The 18,768-nt window shown below is 41.8% G+C and overlaps 1 protein-coding gene across 2 annotated transcripts in view; it reads left to right on the top strand.

Annotated features, from left to right (window-relative positions):
• The window catches only part of ACIN1 (apoptotic chromatin condensation inducer 1), a 204,569-nt gene that overhangs the window by 176,581 nt on the left and 9,220 nt on the right, over nucleotides 1–18,768 (top strand). Inside the window, exons 10-18 of one of the 2 annotated variants that reach the window (XM_089678204.1) lie at nucleotides 1,662–1,707; nucleotides 4,669–4,811; nucleotides 5,363–5,512; nucleotides 5,605–5,785; nucleotides 5,874–6,022; nucleotides 6,607–6,714; nucleotides 13,434–13,541; nucleotides 16,108–16,408; nucleotides 18,580–18,680. In XM_089678204.1, coding sequence (XP_089534330.1) covers nucleotides 1,662–1,707; nucleotides 4,669–4,811; nucleotides 5,363–5,512; nucleotides 5,605–5,785; nucleotides 5,874–6,022; nucleotides 6,607–6,714; nucleotides 13,434–13,541; nucleotides 16,108–16,408; nucleotides 18,580–18,680 — 1,287 coding nt within the window. Of the gene's footprint in view, nucleotides 1–1,661; nucleotides 1,708–4,665; nucleotides 4,812–5,362; nucleotides 5,513–5,604; nucleotides 5,786–5,873; nucleotides 6,023–6,606; nucleotides 6,715–13,433; nucleotides 13,542–16,107; nucleotides 16,409–18,579; nucleotides 18,681–18,768 lie in introns of both variants that reach the window. The other variant, XM_089678203.1, reaches the window with a different exon arrangement.

Here is an 18,768-nt window from a genome sequence, read left to right as displayed (position 1 = left end):
TCAATGTACATAGTACATCTCGGGAACTGTACCCAGACACCTTTACTGAATCGTTGTGTAATTGGTTTGGGCGTTGGGCACTATTGGTTTGCAGATGCTGACAATTAGAATGCGATTGGCAAAGGTCAGTTACACACATGTTGGGGCATTGAACATTTTGAATAAATTTACTGGGCCCTGGTCTCACTAAGTTTGAGAACCACTCCTATAGAATGTACTGCAATATGTAATTGGTACGGGAAAGGTTAGCCTGTGAAATTTGTAGTTTCCTGTCCAGGTGACATTAGGCGTTTGATAGACTATTTTATATAGAGAATTTAATTAGGGTTGTGATTGGGAATACAGGACAAAGTAAGCTGTTTGAAGGGAACATCTGGATCACAAGACTGGCTGCACTGTAAAACAAATACTTAGGCCTACATGATTTGCACATATGGTTTTCAGGCTACTAAAAAGTTTGTGTTTGGGCTTATAAAGCAGCCAGAAGGGTGTCTTGTATTACTTGTAAGCCAGAAAGGTATCTCATTTAACGTGGAAGAAAAGTGGTTACAATTTGCAGGCTTACTTTGTATACTATGGAATTTTTGCCAGTAAATGTGCTATTACTTTCTTTTGGGGGAGCAAAGCTAAACAGAGTGAACCTTTTTTTTTTTTTTTTTGGTGGGGGGATTTTGTTTTTATATTTTTTTTTTTTTTTTTTTCCTCCAAGGGTCACTGACATCACTAATGGTCCAGAATGCATGATTGCCAATGGGTTGTTTTTAATTGGATTTTGCGTAATCTGTAAAGAAAAAAATAAACGTTGCAGAATAGCCACTGCCTATCTGTAAGGTGCCTAACTCCTGCAGTAAACAGTTGATTATTTTTTTTTTCTCCCATTTTGCATTATAAAGGTTTCCAGTGTATATTTATTGGCCATCCTTTGACAAGCATGAGTTAAGAAATCAGATTTCTATTTCTAGATAATGCAAATTTCTTTGTGTTGGAGATTGTCTTGTGACAGAAGTGTAGGTTATTAAAGCAAAGTTCCAGTCGTTTTTGTGCTTATTAAAAGTCAGCAGCCAAAAAAATTGTAGGTGCTGACTTTTAATAAACACACAATAACCTGTCCCAGGATTCAGCGATGCTCTCACCTTCGCCGTCCCTTCTATCCCTCTTCTCCACCTGGCGCTGGCATTCCAACTGTGGGCACCTGGCTGTGACAGTTTGCGGCTTCACAGTTTTGCTGTGCCTCCTGAATGGTCTGGCAGTCTTCTGAGACCTGTGACATGTCCCAGAAGACTGTGGGGGGGGGGGGGGGGGGGAGCAGGTACCCACTCCCTCCAAAAAAAAAAAAAAAAGTGCTAATTGTGGCAGTGGATGGGGGGGGCTTAATTAAACGAGGTCTCATTTCTAATTATCGGTCTTAAAACAAACCCAACCAACTTGATTAATTCCATCCAGCTTGTGTTCTGCAATCTCATATCCTCACAATAAATGTAAAGGGTTTGGCTTATATCTGCAGGTTTTTTTTTTCTCTGCTTTTCCCCTACCCTTTGCTTTTAATTTAATTTCTGATATCATTCGTGGTTTAATTTTCTAACAACTGCTTTTTCTCCCTGGGATGCCATAATGCATCCACCCCCTTCCTTCTGTCTCTACCCTTTGTCCCGTTTCTGTAGAGCACAACACCACCAAGAACTTTCAAGAGGAAGATTTCTGTTATTTGTAAGTAAGATTATTCACTTCGGTAAGGTTTCATTTTGAAAAACCGTTTGGGCATCAGATTAAAAATGGAAAAACCCATTTCATTCATTTATTTTCACCTGCTAAGTCAGGCAGAGGCAGTTCATGAATTGTACAGATTGCATGCATGTTATACATTTCTTAAAGATGTTGATTTGGCAGAATAACCTGACTAACAAGTCTAAGAAGCAAATTTTTTTTCTAGAATCTAGGATTCCTGCCATTTTGATTGCTTCCTACCATCACTTTGAGATCAAATTGAAAGTATAAGTTCACCTTTTATTTATATATATATATATATATATATATATATATATATATATATATATATATATATATATATATATATATATATATATATATATATATATATATATATATAAAAAATCTGCACATCTTTGTACAAGTTAAAAAATTGTGCATTTGCAAAGCATTGCACCCGTGATCAGCAGGTGGGTGCAATGCCAGGCTCCTGTAGACATAGTACACTTTCTGCCCATACCCCATATGAGCAGGCAGTTACTGAATTGCAGGAAGAATCAAACTACAAGAGCGCACTCAACAGAGCCTTCACAGTTCATTGAGAACTACAAGCCCTCGAATGCTGCAGACAACAGTAGTTGTTCGTTCATTCACAGAACTCAATGAATTGTGCAGCCTTCTGGGTGGATCCCTGCATGGCCATGCTGTTTTTAAACTGACAGTGAGTGCGGGGAGAAGATCCTCCACCCACTGTCACAAGGAGGGGGGAGAGGAGGCAGGTGCTGGAACATGTTGCACGTTCCTCCCTAAATACAGGTGGAATATGTTCCAAAGGTGAACCTGGGCTTGAAGAGAAGTGATTTGGATGGATTAGAAAGCTCAAGTTATTTTCACACTGTTAATTTGGTTGTATAGAACAATCGACCTTCAAGCATTTACATTCTGTATTTGGATGCTTTTGTCAAACTTTTGTTTTTAAAGTTGAGCAGGATTGATGCAGACAAATGGCAATTTTTAAATAATTCCTGATACATTGAAACAGGCTGAATGTTCCGGTTAACAAAAAAAAAAAAATCAATGTATGGCTAGCATTGTGTTTTTTTTCATCGCACCATAGAGGATTTTACTAGCCCAAAGTGGACAATATGACACTTTGTATTATTTTCTGTTTAACCACTTCACGCCCTTAGGACATACCCATATGTCCTCAGGTGGAAGTGGTTATATCAAGATCATTAGAAAAAAATGTATGGAGGAAAGCCCCCATAGAGAAACCCGGTACTCTCATGTGACTCAAATAGTTTTAAATTTAACAAAAAAACTTTTTTAATTCACATATAACACACATGCACAGGCATGTACAAAAATTTTAAATAGTCTCCACCCATCACCATTAAAATATGACAACGTTGTCACTTAAAACTAGGAAAGCCTGGGTTAGATGTATAAAGATGTCAATCCCCAAGATGGTATATCACCAAGCTCACATTCACCACCACAAAAGGTCATCCCATATAACCTGGTGAGGGAGTTGTGGAGGTGGAGCAGGGACATAGCAAATAGGGGAATAACTGATCCTAATGTATAAAAAGCTGAAAGGGAACGAAATCATGCATATTTATCAATATTGATAGTAATCAAGATTATATAATTATCAGCCATATATATGGTTTAAGAAAATCAACACTACAATTAGGAATCTGAAAACCTATTAATCCTGCCACCCTCATAAAGATTGTCCTGTGGATAATATCAGAGGGATATAGTCCTAACTGAGAATCAATAGACTGATAAATATTCCAGGAAAACCAGTCAGTAAGGAACATGCCTTCTGGCGGATGACTGTAGTCAGTCGCAAGTAATTTTTCAGGAAAAAGTCTGTATGGGAAACATGAATTGTAAACTTGAACAGTCTCACCATTGATGTTCACTCAGATTGTGATTGATCGAAATGTCTCCAATTATAACGATCAGTCCACCACTTCAGTGGATAATAACACTGTATAGTGGGATAGCAATCCCCTCTCAGTGGCTCAGCCAGCGGGGACCATTGGAAGGATCTGTTAAGATTAAGTTCAAGGTAAATCCCACTTACATTGCCGCGGTTACTGCGGTCCCAGCATAGTATGCACTGGGTTTCCACACTCTGGCCAGGGGAGGATCAATGTTAATGTAACAAAATTAAATTCCCCTGTGTGGCGTTACTGTGTTTGGCACGAGTTCGCTCTTTTTTTTCTTTTTTTTTTCATATTTTATATACGTATATGCCAAGATCATGGCTGCAGCCATGACCCTGGTTTCAAAACTTGCAGCCTGGGGATGGGCTTTCCTATAGAAGTGATCCAAGCAACTCCTGCAGCCACCCGATCCCTTCTACAGGGAACAGAAGGGTGGCCTCTACTCACGCAGCTGTCCCTGGACTCTCCGGTGTGATTGGGGGAGTCCGTGACTGCTGCATCTTGTGTGGTCAGCTGAGTACAGAAGAGGAGAAGGTACAGCCGTACCCCCTCCTCTGTGACAAATGAAGACTGAAGTGACAAAGATTTCATCGCTTCTGGTCTTGGTTTGTTTACAAGTCATTACTGGCCACACAAGCATCTGACCAAACTGATTGCATCTCCCTGAATGAAAACCTGTAGCTAGCAGATTGGGAAAGGGGGTCTGGTCTGTTCTTTGAACATTCAGTCTTCTGTTTTGAATGTACCCAGCTAGCAAGAATTACAATTTGCTCTCCAAGTACAGCAGTAAATTCTTCCAGAAATCCTGGAGTTGGCTGCCTCTGGTAAAGCTACCTGCTGGCTAGAAATCATAAACTTGAAATGTTCATGTGCCATTTGTAATGTATTTAACTTGTGATTGTACTGTATTGTACTAATAAAAAAAAAATAAGCTGGTCATGATGTGAAATTATGGCTGGTATGCTAAAATTATTAGAGCTTAACTTTATCACCATTTCAGCAGCTACAAAAGGATCTGGTCAGCCTGCATCTACCACAGGCAGTGACAATGAAGGAACTCATCCAGCTCGACGCAGGCGCTGGGGGGCCAGCACAGCCACCACTCAAAAGAAACCCTCAATTAGTATCTCTACTGAATCCTTAAAGGTAATGTCTGTATAATGTTACTGTTTTTATATACCTGTAAATAAGGATTTCCATTAAATTATCCAGTAGTGACCTCTTTTAACAATAGAATATATTTATTCTTATTGCTTCCCTAATGGTACGCTTCTGTTAAAATTGAAAATAACCGTGCATATTGGGAGTACAAGCTAACTGTTCATTAGTACTCAGTTCTTCATCCAGGCATGGCAGTAATGAACCAGTCCACCCTAGTCACATTTTCGTCAGTATGATAATCCATGTGAGATGCAGAAGGGTTATTCTCAAATGCACCCTCTGTGGGCTATTTGCCTATTAAGGAAAAATGGTGCTTTTTGCAATATAATTGCTGGTCACTGACAAGTTAGGAAGCAATACAGCTTTGGGAGGTACACTTCTACTGAGACTGTGGGCATTCTAGATTTAAAGGTACGTTTTGGAAACGTTCTGATTTATAGCACAGTTGTAGCTTTTGTTGGATATCATTTCTGTATTGCCGATTGGATTAACTTTTCTGCAGTTGCACTTTTTTTACTTTAATACTATCTTTTTAGAGTCTTATACCTGAAATTAAAGAGATAAAGCAAGAAGCGGTCGTAGATCTTCATGCTGAAGATGCCCGTATTTCAGAAGATGAAAGTGAACGAAATGGTGATGACAACTCCCATGATAAAGGATTGAAAATATGCAGGACTGTTACACAGGTAAAGATGCTGTTTCCGTTTCCTAACACAGGTAAATGTGCTGGTCAGTGTCATTAAACACTAATTGAATTGTACTCATTTAAAATTTTCAGGTGGTGCCTGCAGAAGTTCAAGAAAATGGCCAGGATGAGGAGGAAGAAGATAAAGGGTCAGAGGAAGCTGCTGAGGTTCCAGACAAAGAACCTATCCCTATGGAGACAGAGGCACCACCTCCAAATGAACAGGAAGTAAAAAAGGTTTTACCAGAAAGCCCAGCACAGGCAGAAGTCAGAGGTAGTTAAGATTTATTTAAATATGTATTCGTGGCTTTTTCTTTAATATCAAGTATAACTTTCCTGCTGACTATGCAACTTCTCGATAGTTACATTAGGCGATACCTTACTAAGAAGATCGGTCAGTCAGCAGAAGACAAGTGTTTCCATTACAATTGACGACCCCGTGCGCACAGCCACACAGCAGCCATCACCACCAAGAAGAAAACCTAGCTGTATAGTACACATCTGCAATCTGGTAAGTGAACGCTTCTTCAAAAGCTACAGATGGATGTACAAAATATTTACTGAAATTATCCAGACATCAGTGTAGCTTTAGCGTGAGTGCTACTATATAGGGAATGTATGTAAGAAGTAGTTGCTTACAGTCAATGGCTACATTTATTCAAGTCGTTGTAGTTGTGTATGTTCCTTGCACAAGATCTGTGAAGGTAAGGGATTGGCCTATATTTCCTGCAATTCCAACACCTCCTTGGCTATCAGATAATAATCATTTTTGTTGCAGTCCTCTGCAGGGTGTGATCGTTCTAGGAGTTCAGTAATAGGCGACTTCAGATTTTTAACCAATTGTGGAACAAAGTCTCAGAACAGTTGTCTCCCTTATCTTTGTCCCAATAAGAACAGTTGGCTTTCTTACATTTTTTGACTGATGAGGAATGCCAGAATATGTTCTCCCACAGCAGCTGGAGATTCACTGTTTGCTTACCACTGTTATAATTTAACTGCTAGTAGTATAGGGCATCTGAGTAACAAATTAGGTGCTGGGTAGTCATCAAGAACTGTTTTTTGGCTGTTGGACCCCAACGTTGTGTCCTATTACAGGTTCGTCCTTTCACCTTGGGACAGCTGAAAGAACTACTCTTTCGTACTGGTACCTTAGTAGAGGAGAACTTTTGGATAGACAAAATAAAGTCACATTGTTATGTCACGGTAAGTTCTTATGACTGATTTGCTCCTGTAACATATCATATTGAAAAGGTATATTGTATCAGCTGCACTTGTCAAAAATCAGTTACTTCTTGATCAGTTGTGGTCCTCGACCCACTTCAGTATACTCATGTTTGTTTGTGAGAGGTCTGGCATATTGTGCAATCCTTTTGATCAGCTAGCAATTGTTTTTCCCCAAGTGTGCCTTTGGTCTTGAAAGGAGGCACCTGACAATATCCTAATTTCACTGTAGGATACAGAACTTCACGTACGTGCTTTAACACAATTATGCACCAGGATTTGTAATCCCTCCCACCCCTCTTTATATTAATTGCATCCATGGGTCTTATGCATGTACGGATGTTCTCAATCCTCCATTTTGCTATCTGTTTGTATCAATATATTTCCATGCATTAGTACACTCTGTTTTATTACTCATTATACAGGATTTATATAGCGCCAACATTTTGTGCAGCGCTTTACAATATAAATTCACATTCCAGCTTTCTCTGCAATTTGCATTCCTGGAGTAGACAAATGGCAAGCAGACTTCCTAAGCAATAAATCCCTGGGTCCAAGGGTGTGGTCTCTGCACCTAGAGATCCTTTAAAATCTCTGCAAAGCAGTGGGGGGGGGAACCAGATGTGGACATTCTGTCCTCCCCAGGTTCAACAATAAGCTATTTCTTGCTGCTTCTTTGTCACCAGCTTTAAAGGATAAGTTCACCTTTTGACAAAAAATAACTGCATATTTTTTTGCAGGTAAGAAATGTGCATTTAGTTTTATTTTTTTGCAGGAGCCTATAAAGCATTGCACCAGTGATCATCAAATGGTTGCCATGCAGGTCTTCTGTGGACCTGTCAGTATATTTGTCAGTATGTTTGCTTGACTATATGGAATGCTTGGTCAAGCAGATATACTGACAGAATCAGTGAACTACCACAGTTCTCCACAGCGCTGTAGTAGTTCATTGAGAACTACATACTGACAGATGCTAAGGCTGTTGGAACTTGTAGTTCATTCACAGAACTCTGTGAATGAATGACAGTGCTGTGTGAGCGGAGCCCCACGTGGCTGTGCTGTTTTTAAAACAAAAGAGTTAGTACAGGGAACTTCTTCCCGTACTGCTGTCACAGGGAGGGGGGGGGGAATGGGCAGCAGCTGCAGGATCGGTAACTCCTTAAACGGGTGGAACATGTTCCAAAAGGTGAACTTATCCTTTAACTGCACGGCTGTTGAAAGTCAAGTACTAAAGCATAGTCTGCTATTCCCACTTCATTCAGAGAAAGGAGATCAGATTCCAGCAAGATTTACTATCACACATGAAAGGCCTTACTGGTGTGAGGACAGAAAGCGGAGTACCCTTAAGGGACAGGTTTCTGCCTTGTCCATTTTATTACATAAACGTCTTGCCTCACAACACCCAATTCATCATTTGCCCTCCTGAGGATTTACCCCCCTTCCTGACCAGGCCATTGTTTGGTTATGGTGCTGTTACGTTAACTGACAATTGCACAGTCATGCAGGGCTGCACCCAAATGAAATTTATGTCCCTTTTTTTTCCCCCATGAATTCAGCTTTCTTTTGGTGGTATTTGATCGCCTGTACGTTTTTATTTTTTGGGCTTAAAAAAGACGATTTTTAGGGAATAAAAAACAATGTTTGACTTTTTTTGCTGTTAAGCATGTCTATTAAAACAAAATCAAACTAAAATTTCATCATAACTTTTCACCAAAATGTATTCTGCTACGTCTTTGCTAGAAAAAAAATCCCAATACATGTAAATTGGGTTACGTGAAAGTTATAGCGTTTACAAATGGCGATATAGATACTGGAATTTTATCTAAATTTTTTTTTTTAATAGTAATGGCGGCGATCAGCGACTTATAGTGGGACTGTGGTGGGCATTCTGACACTGGGGGGAACTGACTTGGTGTCACTGACATCCCCAGTGCCGCCAATACACTGATCAGTGCTTAAAAAAAAAAAAAAAAAGCACAGACAGTGTACTGATGGCACTGGGCAGGAATGGGTTAATATGAGGGGCAATCAAAGGGTTAACTGTGTGCTGGGAGTGTTTTACTGGGGGTGTGTTGGTTATTCACTGTAAGCACACTGTTCTGGATGGCTGAGCAGTGTGCCGGAGCTGACAAGGGAGGAGGACTAATACATTTTTTACATCCGGTGTCCACTACACATACACGATCCAATAAGTATCCAATCCTTGGGCACCAAGTTATCACTTTCTCCCCAGAAAGTTCAAAATAAAAGTCCTTCACAGCCTCCAAACAGTGAGTATCCCCTGTAACCAGATGTGGACTCTCCTTTTTCAATATCCTTCAGTGTGCAATTCTCACAACAAAATCTTAATTTTCAACTTGGTACCCACAAAAAGATGCACATAAACACACACAGTGCATTATCCTTAATACGCTCACAACTTTCTTAAATGAATCACACTCGCAAAAATGTGTCAAAATCTGTGCATATCCACTCCACCACGTGTTCACTTCTATTCGTCTGCAATTCTTACTCTTACCCTCTGTCTAAATCGCCTTGTAACACATTACACAGAAAATTATCTTCAGTATACAGCTTCCTCTTTCCGTCGTCCTTTTCAAAGGAGATGTACCCTCTGGGAAAAATTAATTACCGTATTTTCCGGCGTATAAGACGACTGGGTGTATAAGACGACCCCCTACTTTTCCTGTTAAAATGTAGTGTTTGGGCTATACTCGCCGTATAAGACTACCCCTCTTCCAGTGCACACCAGTGGGAAGAATCGTGCCCCATCATTGGTGTCAGTGGGAGGAATAGTGCCCCATCATTGGTATTAGTGGGAGGAATAGTGCCCCATCATTGGTGTCAGTGGGAGGAATAGTGCCCCATCATTGGTATCGGTGGCAGGAATAGTGCCCATCATTGGTGTCAGTGGAAGGAATAGCACCCCATCATTAGTATCAGTGGCAGGAATAGTGCCCCATCATTGGTGTCAGTGGGAGGAATAGTGCCCCATCATTGGTGTCAGTGGGGGGGGGAGGAATAGTGCCCAATCGTTGGTGTCAGTGGGGGGGAGGAAAGGTGCCCCATCGTTGGTGTCAGTGGGAGGAATAATGCCCCATCATTGGTATCAGTGACACCAACGATGGGGCACTATTCCTCCCACTGACACTTGCTGACCCCTGTTCCAGTACGGTGCTGCTGCAGCCAGCATATGTGGTTGCAGCAGCACCTAAGCACGGCACACTTACCTGCATCTCCACTCGATTTTCGCGGGGCCGCTCAGCTCCGCCTCCTCGCCGGTGATTGGCCGCCTGTGTGCCTTTCCTGAGCTACAGTTCTGGCGGCCAATCACCGGTGAGGAGGCGGAGCCGAGCAGCCGCACGAACATCCAGTGGACGAACCGAAGGAAGGAGCAGCCGCGCTTCCTGGACCGGATCGTCGTGGGACCGGAGCCAGGTAAGAGACAGCAGCCCCTGCCCACCCCTGTACTTAGTTTCCCTTCTGTTGGAAGGGGGGGGGGCGGCGGCGGCACCGCGCCGCCCCCCTAAAAAGTGTCAGCATGCTGCTACCGGCGTATAAGACGACCCCTGACTTTTGAGAAGATTTTCAAGGGGTAAAAAGTCGTCTTATACGCCGGAAAATACGGTACATAGTGTAGTACTATCAATTCCTCAATATCGTGTCCTCCCGTGCTCCACTCTTTATCAAATTGTGACCACCAGTGAAATGATAGTGATAGAACCCCTCCACCACCTCAGACCATGCACCTTACTGACCAACATTATTCCTGTTTTTCCAATGATAATAATATGTAGGTCGAAACAGATAAGCATACGGTTTATGAAAGTAAAAAAGTGCTTGCAATCAGTGCACATCAGGGTTTGTTTCTCATCCAAGATCAACGTTTACTCGCTCTAGACCTAATCAAAGATGGCCACCACACAGCTTCCGGTCTACATCTGACGTCCTGACACGTTTCCGACTTTGTCAAAGGATCCTGTTGATGTTGATCTTGGAGGAGGAACAAACGCTGATGTGCACTTCAGAAAATCAAAGCAAAAAGGTGCAATGCTATAGAAATATAATAATCAATGTCCACAAATATGACAAATATTAAAGTGTTCCTCCGTGCAGATCTGGGTAGTAAGTAATGGTGCTCCAAAAAGATATGGTAGAATTACGCACTCACCAGATGCGTAACGTAAATACGCATTGTATATATGTGTAGAGGTCCCCTTTAGGATATGGATAATGTCCTGCCACATGATAATCCCTCTAGGTCTGGTGGTGCTGTTAGTAATTCACGGGATAATACAGGATCCAGCTAAACCAGAGGTCCCCTTTAAGGCATGGACGGGTGTGGATATCAGCATTAAGGAACTCCCCTCTCTGGATGTTGATGGATGGCTGGATCAGAATGGGCTCTAAAAGTAAATACCTCCGCATTCAGGGGAGACCCCAACCCAAAATGTTCTCTTCCCAGCCAGGAATCTCAGCCATGCTGCAGCTAACCACAGCTCCACCATTCCCTTCCCGTCAGGCTGTATACATACAGAGGTGATGGTAACTCCCCGGGACCCTCCAGACGTGATGTGCACTGTTTGTAAGTTTGACGGCTGCGAATGGAGGTGCGGGTAGGATGCGCGTGCCCCCTACACGCAAATACAAAATCACGTGTATATATGTAATTTTGCACCCCTCTGCCGCCCTGTAGCAGTACATCTGCTATAGGGTGGTCAGGATATGGTTAAACCTTTTCTTCAGAAAATTGCTCATATAAACCTCCAGTTCAATCTGTCATCTTGATGTCTTGCCTGTACTTTTTAAAGACATTTCATTGGGAGACCTCACGTTCCTTTAGCCATCACATCTTTTAGATGTTTTAAGTAGGCAGCCCTTTCTTGTATAGAGCCCGTTCTTGTTTTGCAAAAGCTCAATGGTTTGGAGAACAAAACCGCCCTGCCAACCTAAGAGTCTTCTCTTTTCACCTTAATGAAAACATTTTTATTCCTTCCCTTTCATCCTGCCCCAAAACACAAGGATATTTCCCTGCAATTGCCTGGGTGTTGTCAGGATTTAATTGAAAGCCACAGCCTCTGTTCACAAGACTGAGTCTTTTTTTTTTTTTTTTTTCTGCCTGTGGGCCTTTGTAATGGGCATCCTGCTTCCCACTTCACCATTGCTAGGTGATCAGGCAACTAATCTCCAGGGCCTACACCCTGAAAGGTAAAGTTCCTCATTTGGTGCCGATTCCACCAAGGCTGTTGGTTTTGTCTTTAGGCTCTTCAGGATGAAGCCTCTGCTTAGCAGATTTTCAAGGTTGCCAACTGGTCCTTTAACACCAGGTAGTTATTTGGACCTCGGCTGGTGCAAGCTTCGTCCACAAAGTGCTTTTAAGCTTTTACCACTAACACAAGGATCCTTTAACTCTTGTGTGTTAGTGGGCCTGCTGGCAGTTCTGTTTGCCATGTTCTTGCCCACGCCTGTTTTAGTACATTCAATGGTCTATGAATACAAAGTTCTGTGCTGTACAGTTAATATAATAGGAATTTAGACTTGCTTGCAATTTCCTAATCTTGGCGTAAAAGACACAGGCCTTTTTTTCCTCTCTTGATCACTCCTTGTTGCTGGCTAAAAAAAAAAATTGTGCTTAAGTCTCGTGGAGAGGGCTTTGTGAGGAGTACGCACTATGGGGCAGCCCTAGCAAGTGTGGGTTGTTTTTTTTTTTTTTTTGTTTGTTTTTTTTTTGTAGTGTTCTGTCACCTGGAGGTAGTCAATGGTCTGTAAATACAAGTCATGTTTGGTACTGTACATTAAAATAGAGAATTTACAGGTAAGTCAAACTTCCTATGTTTGCTGTTTTTGACTGGTGATTATTGGTTACAGTAACACAAGCGATGCTCATTTTAGCCACGCAAGCTGAACAGGCTTCAGTGGTATAACTTTATTCCCTAATAAATTAGCTTTTTTCTGAACTTTACTACTACCTGTCATGCCTACTGCAATTGCAGTTTGTAGAATGAATGTTGGATATACAAATGTAATTTTGTGAGGAATTTGGTACTCTCAGAAGTCAGGAAATACAGATGGTAAAGAATCTACTTCCAAGTAATCAAATAAGTACCCTTTTTGTGCATCGGGTTGAAGTTTGTAGCTTTTGTCTTCAAGCATGAATGTAAAATTACAGTCCTAAATTGCTGGGGGGGGTTTTCCCCAAGCTTTTCATAAATTTTTGAGAGCACAGAGCCTAATGCTAAACATTTCAGAATAAAACATGTTCTTGCTGGCTATTTTAATAAGAGAATATTATTTTACATCTCATTGTTGGCATTCCTATTTGCTGATGCAACTGGTCTTCAGTAAATGTAGTTGTTATTGAAATGAGGTTTAAAGTAAACCTGTACGAAATATGAAAGCGATCATAAACACATTTTGAAAAAACTAGTTGCCCAACAGGGGGCCTTAGTCATAGGGTTACTAACCATTAGAAAGCATGCAAAAAGGAAATGGGGAGTTGGAGCTCTTGATCTGCATACTCATTTCAGATCAGTGAATAAAGTATTGGAGCCTTTGGATCTGTATTGTAGCTATCATTTTCAGAAAGAGGGATCAGAGATGGCAGCTTCTTTTCTCACAGTACAGGTTTCCTTCAAATGGACTTCTGTTGTGGCTGTCTTTGAACAATTTTTTGCTAATGCTACTTTGTGGTCTCTTGTTAGTATTCTACAGTAGATGAAGCCATTGCAACAAGGAATTCCCTACACGGAGTCAAGTGGCCACAGTCCAATCCAAAATTCTTATCAGTAGACTTTGCAGAGCAAGATGAGGTAAGACCTTTGAAATCTGCTATTACTACTTCTATTTATGTTCATGAAGTATGAGAAACTTTTTGCTTTCTATACTGGTATGTATTTTTATAGGCACTGTTCAGGGTATGTAGTATGCATGTTCACAAAATGTCATATGAAGTGGGGCTGCCAATGCTGTTGACAACCTGAAAATTCTAGTTGCCTGGCTGTCATGGTGATCCTCTGACTTTAGTATTTCTGAAATGCTCACTCAGAACAAGCATGCCTTGGAAAAGTATTCATACCCTTTACATTTTCCACATTTTGTCATGTTACAGCCAAATGTGAAAAGTGCGGTGTGCATTTGTATTCAGCCCCCTTTACTCTGATACCCCTAACTAAAATCTAGTGGATCAATTGCCTTCAGAAGTCATCTGTTCGTAAATAGTCTACCTGTATGTAATTTAATCTCAGTATAAATACAGCTGTTCTGTGAAGCCCTCAGAGATTTGTTAGAGCACATTAGTGAACAAACCGCATCATGAAGGCCAAGGAACACATCAGACAGGTCAGGGATAAAGTTGTAGACAAGGTTAAAACAGAGGCTATAAAAAAAAAATATCCCAAGCTTTGAACATCTCACAGAGCACTATTCAATCCATTATCTGAAAATGGAAAGAGTATGGCACAACTGCAAACCTACCAAGACATGGATGTCCTCCTAAACTGACAGGCTGGGCAAGGATAGCATTAATCAGAGAAGCAGCCAAGAGGCCCAACTCTGGAGGAGCTGCAGAAATCCACAGCTCAGGTCACAGGACAACTATCAGTTGTGCACTCTACAAATCTGGCCTTTGTGGGAGAGTGGCAAGAATAAAGCCATTGTTGAAAGAAAGCCATAAGAAGTCCTATTTGCAGTTTGCAAGAAGCCATGTGGGGGACACTGCAAATGTGGCAGAAGGTGCTCTGGTCAGATAAGACCAAAATTGAACTTTTTGGCACTGTGTGATGGATAACTAGCACTGTACATCACCCTGAACTCATCATCCCCACTGTGAAACGTGGTGGCAGCATCATGTTGTGGGGATGCTTTTCTTCATCAGGGACAGGGAAGCTAATCAGAGTTGATGGGGAAGATGGATGGAGCCAAATACAGGACAATCTTAGAAGAAAACCTGTTAGTCTGCAAAAGACTTGAGACTGGGGCGGAGCTGCACATTCCAGCAGGACAACAACCCTAAACATACAGCCAGAGCTACAATGGAATGGTTTAGATCAAAGCATATTCATGTGTTAGAATGGCCCAAATTCCAGACTTAAATCCAATTGAGAATCTGTGGCAAGACTTGAAAATTGCTTTTCACAGACACTCGCCATCCAATCTGACAGAGCTTGAGTTATTTTGCAAAGAAGAAGGGGCAAAAATTTCACTCTCTAGATGTGCAAAGCTGGTAGAGACATCCCCAAAAAGGCTTTTGTCTTTTGTTTTGTCGCTGTAATTACAGCAAAAGGGGGTCCTACAAAGTATAGACTCAGGGGAGCTGAATACAAATACACGCCACACTTTTCAGATACTTATTTGAAAACCATTTTATCATCATGCTTCCACTTCACAATTATGTGCTACTTTGTGTTGGTCTATCACATAAAACCCCAATAAAATACATTTACGTTTTTGGCTGTAACATGACAAAATGTGGAAAATTTCAAGGGGTAGGAATACTGTAATTTTCTTGATAACCAACAAGAAATGGCCTGGGGAGCCCACCTAAGTAATGCAAATATAGTGAGGTGCCACTAAGTAAGTCTTGTGGGGTGTTGCCCAAAAACGAAAAGTGAAAAGAGAAAATAGGCTACACTCCCATGAGGTTATTTCCTCATATAAAATACGTATTTTAAAGTATAAAAATAAAAAAGGCAATGCATCAGAGATGTGTGACCAAAGACCCCGCCATATGAAACATTCCCCCCCCCCTCCCTTTGCTTCTAGCATATGCCTACAAAGGGCTGTTATCACAGCTGATCTATCCACTCTTGACCATCAGAGCACATATATGCCACACAGCACCTAGCGGACAGTGAGTCTACACTCCTGCACACTGTGACTCACTGCATTGGACTGGTCACTCATCCACATTGGGACTCTACATTTACTCCCTTCTGCATCAGATTGACATCTTGGTTCTTTCATTTTGTATTCATAATGAACATTCTTTACCATAGCAGAGTTCTACTGGCCACATGGCATACAAGTCCTTTGGCCCTTGCAGTTGCAGTTCATAGGAGGTCCTCTAGGGCTGCGGTGTAGTCGGGGTTGGTCATACACTTGAAGCCCGCACCCAGTGACTCTTTCCGTTCATTTTATGATGCAGAAAAGCTCTAGTGTTGTCTGGTTGTACCTGTGTGGTGGTTTTGCGGTAGGTCAGGGGTTCATGTGGTATAATTTTCTTACCTGATTTGCTGCATATTGGTTGTCGTTCATATGCTTGAAGCCAAAGGATGCACATAGCAGGCAAGTAACCTTTTTAGGAGGTCAACAATAGTAGCAAGTAATTCTCTCTTGATGGGTTTCCTTTTAATTTGGTTGTCTTTTGTCTGTCTTTAGCTGGACTTCCACAGAGGACTTCTTGTAGAACGTCCCCAAGAACCCAAGCAAGAGGAGCCCCCCCATCCACATTCTCATTCCCATTCCCACATTCCTCCATTACGAGGTGAGCACAGGGAGCATGAGCGGGGAGTCCGAGAACAGTGGGCAGAAAGAGAACGCGAGATGGAGAGGAGGGAACGCACTCGTTCTGAAAGAGAATGGGACAGAGATAAAGTGCGGGAAGGGCCCAGATCACGCTCCAGAGACAGGCGGCGTAAAGAGCATGCCAAGTCCAAAGAAAAGAAAAATGAGAAAAAAGGTATGTTGAAGTTTGATCCTCATGCAAGCTTTCTTTAAATTCTCTTTGACTTTGTTGTACTTTATGGAATCTGGTGTGTTTTTCAGTGTGTAGTATTTTATTATAATTTAACTTAAGGATTTCTGTAACTTTCTGCTTTGCATGCTTACTGCGCCATATTCCTATTACTCTTATTACATATGGTTTCTCCCTGTAGTAACTGTATTGTTAGACTGCAGTATCTCAGTTTCTCTTAATTGATGAAATGAATTTTCAGCTGTCAGGCCTGACTGGCTGGTAAACTTGGCCAAAAAGTGAAATACTAAAGCTCAATCACTGTGCAGCGTCACAAGGCAAATGCTGCATATGCAGTACAGTCATTTACAGGTCAGTTGTCCCAGCTGCATGCTTAATTATAACCTTTACATAGTTTTAGAACCACACATTGATAGATTTATGTTAAGTACCTGATGTGAAATGCTGTTGCATATACTTCCTGGTGCCTCATTCAGGTGCCAGACAAAAAAAATGCTCTTGAAGTGGAACCTCTACCACCAGGTCCTGCAAAGGTTAAATGCTTGGTAAATCTAGGGGTAGAAGAAAAAGTGGTAATACTTGCCTTATTCCTTGCTCCAGCAGGCTTCATCCTTGCTGTGCGGCTGGTATACCATATTCTCTTCTCTAAAGTACTTAGTCTCATTGTGACATCTTTCCAAATCCAGAACCAAATGTTTCCTCTGCGCTCCTGCTACCTATACTGACTAGAAAGAACGTGTTTAATTTCCTATTTCCAGTCTGCCCCTTTGTTAACCACTTGCCCTCCACAGGATTTACCCTCCTTCCTGACCAGGCCATTTTTTGCGTTAGTGCTGCGTTATTTTAACTGACAATTGGGCGGTCATGCAATGCTGCACCCTAATGAAATTTACATTTTTAAATTTTAAAAATCAAATTTCTTCAGAAATTTAGGCCAAAATGTATTCTGCTTACATGTCTTTGCTAAAAAAAAAAAAAAAATCCCAATACACCTAAATTAATTGGATTGTGACAGTTGAAGCATTCACAAATGGCGGTATATATACTGGAATTTTTTTTTTCTTTTACAAGTAATAGCGGCAATCAGTGACTTATAGCAGGATTGCGGCGGGTATTCTGACACTGGGGGGGGGGGGGAACAGACTTGGTGTCACTGACATTTCCAGTGACACCAATACAGTGATCATAAAAAGCACTGGCACTGTACAAATGGCACTAGGCAGGAAGGGGTTAACATGTGGGGCTGATCAAAGAGTTAACTGTGCGGTTTCACTACTTGGGCTGTGTGTGTGCTTCACTGTAAGCGCACTGTTTTTTTTGTATGGCTCTGCTATGTAGAGCCATACAAAGCAGTGTGCAGGAGCTGACGGGAGAGATCTGTGTTGTTTATACACAGGTCTCCCCCCGTTGGTGATCACTGGGTGCCAGAGAGTAATCACTGGCTGAGACCCGGTGACTGACAGCTGAGGCCTCTAATGGCGGCGCAGGTAGGGCCCGCGCGGCTCGTGTGCGCCCCCTACCAGGAAATGCAAAATCACATGTGTGTGTATATATACGTGATTTTGCACACCCCTGCCACCCTGTAGCAGTATTTCTGCTATAGGGCGGAGGGGAAGCGGTTAATGAGCTGCTGTAGGAGAGAGGAAGGAGTGCTCGACAACAGCTGCAAATTCCGAGAGCCATGACATCACTTATAGGCTCCCAAGCCCCAGCTCCCTCACCTCCCCACTGATACACAAGAGCTAAGCCTGCGGAACACATGATAGGAGCAGACTAAAAATAAGCATTCACACCTTTTTATGCAGGTTAGGTAGCAGAAGCGCGGGGGGGAGCATTTTTAAGACTAGGCTAGTATGAGGTTTTAATTTGACTTTAACCATTGCAGTGCAGAGGGGACCCACTGGAAGGGTGATATCTCTTGTGTATCTTCAGCTTTAAATGCAAAGTTAGATCACCTATTGTGGTTGAGCCTGGCACAGCCCCTTTCATGCTTCATTGTTGGCGCTCCAGTGTGACGAATGGTATCCTCACTGACTGACACCAGAATGTAAAGTAGAAAATGTGAATGGCCATGGAATTTCCTGTTATGGCACTCCACTAGGTAGCTGACAGACTTTTAACTCATTCACAATTTTTTTTTTTCCCCCTCATTGCAGAGAAAGTGCAGGAAGAACCTCCAGCAAAACTCCTAGATGACTTATTCCACAAAACCAAAGCTGCCCCATGTATATATTGGCTACCCCTCACAGATGACCAGGTATATCAAAAACTTTTTTTGTAGATCAAGTAGACTGCCTGAGGTTTGCTTTGTGTCAAATGATCTCATTAATTTTTTAGTCACTTGC

This window comes from Staurois parvus, unplaced genomic scaffold, assembly GCF_062004578.1.
Source record: "Staurois parvus isolate SC_StPar_1 unplaced genomic scaffold, SC_StPar_1.0 ptg000199l, whole genome shotgun sequence".
Lineage (NCBI taxonomy): Eukaryota > Metazoa > Chordata > Amphibia > Anura > Ranidae > Staurois > Staurois parvus.
Note: the sequence above shows the minus strand (reverse complement) of the source record. Positions and strands in the feature narration are given on the sequence as shown.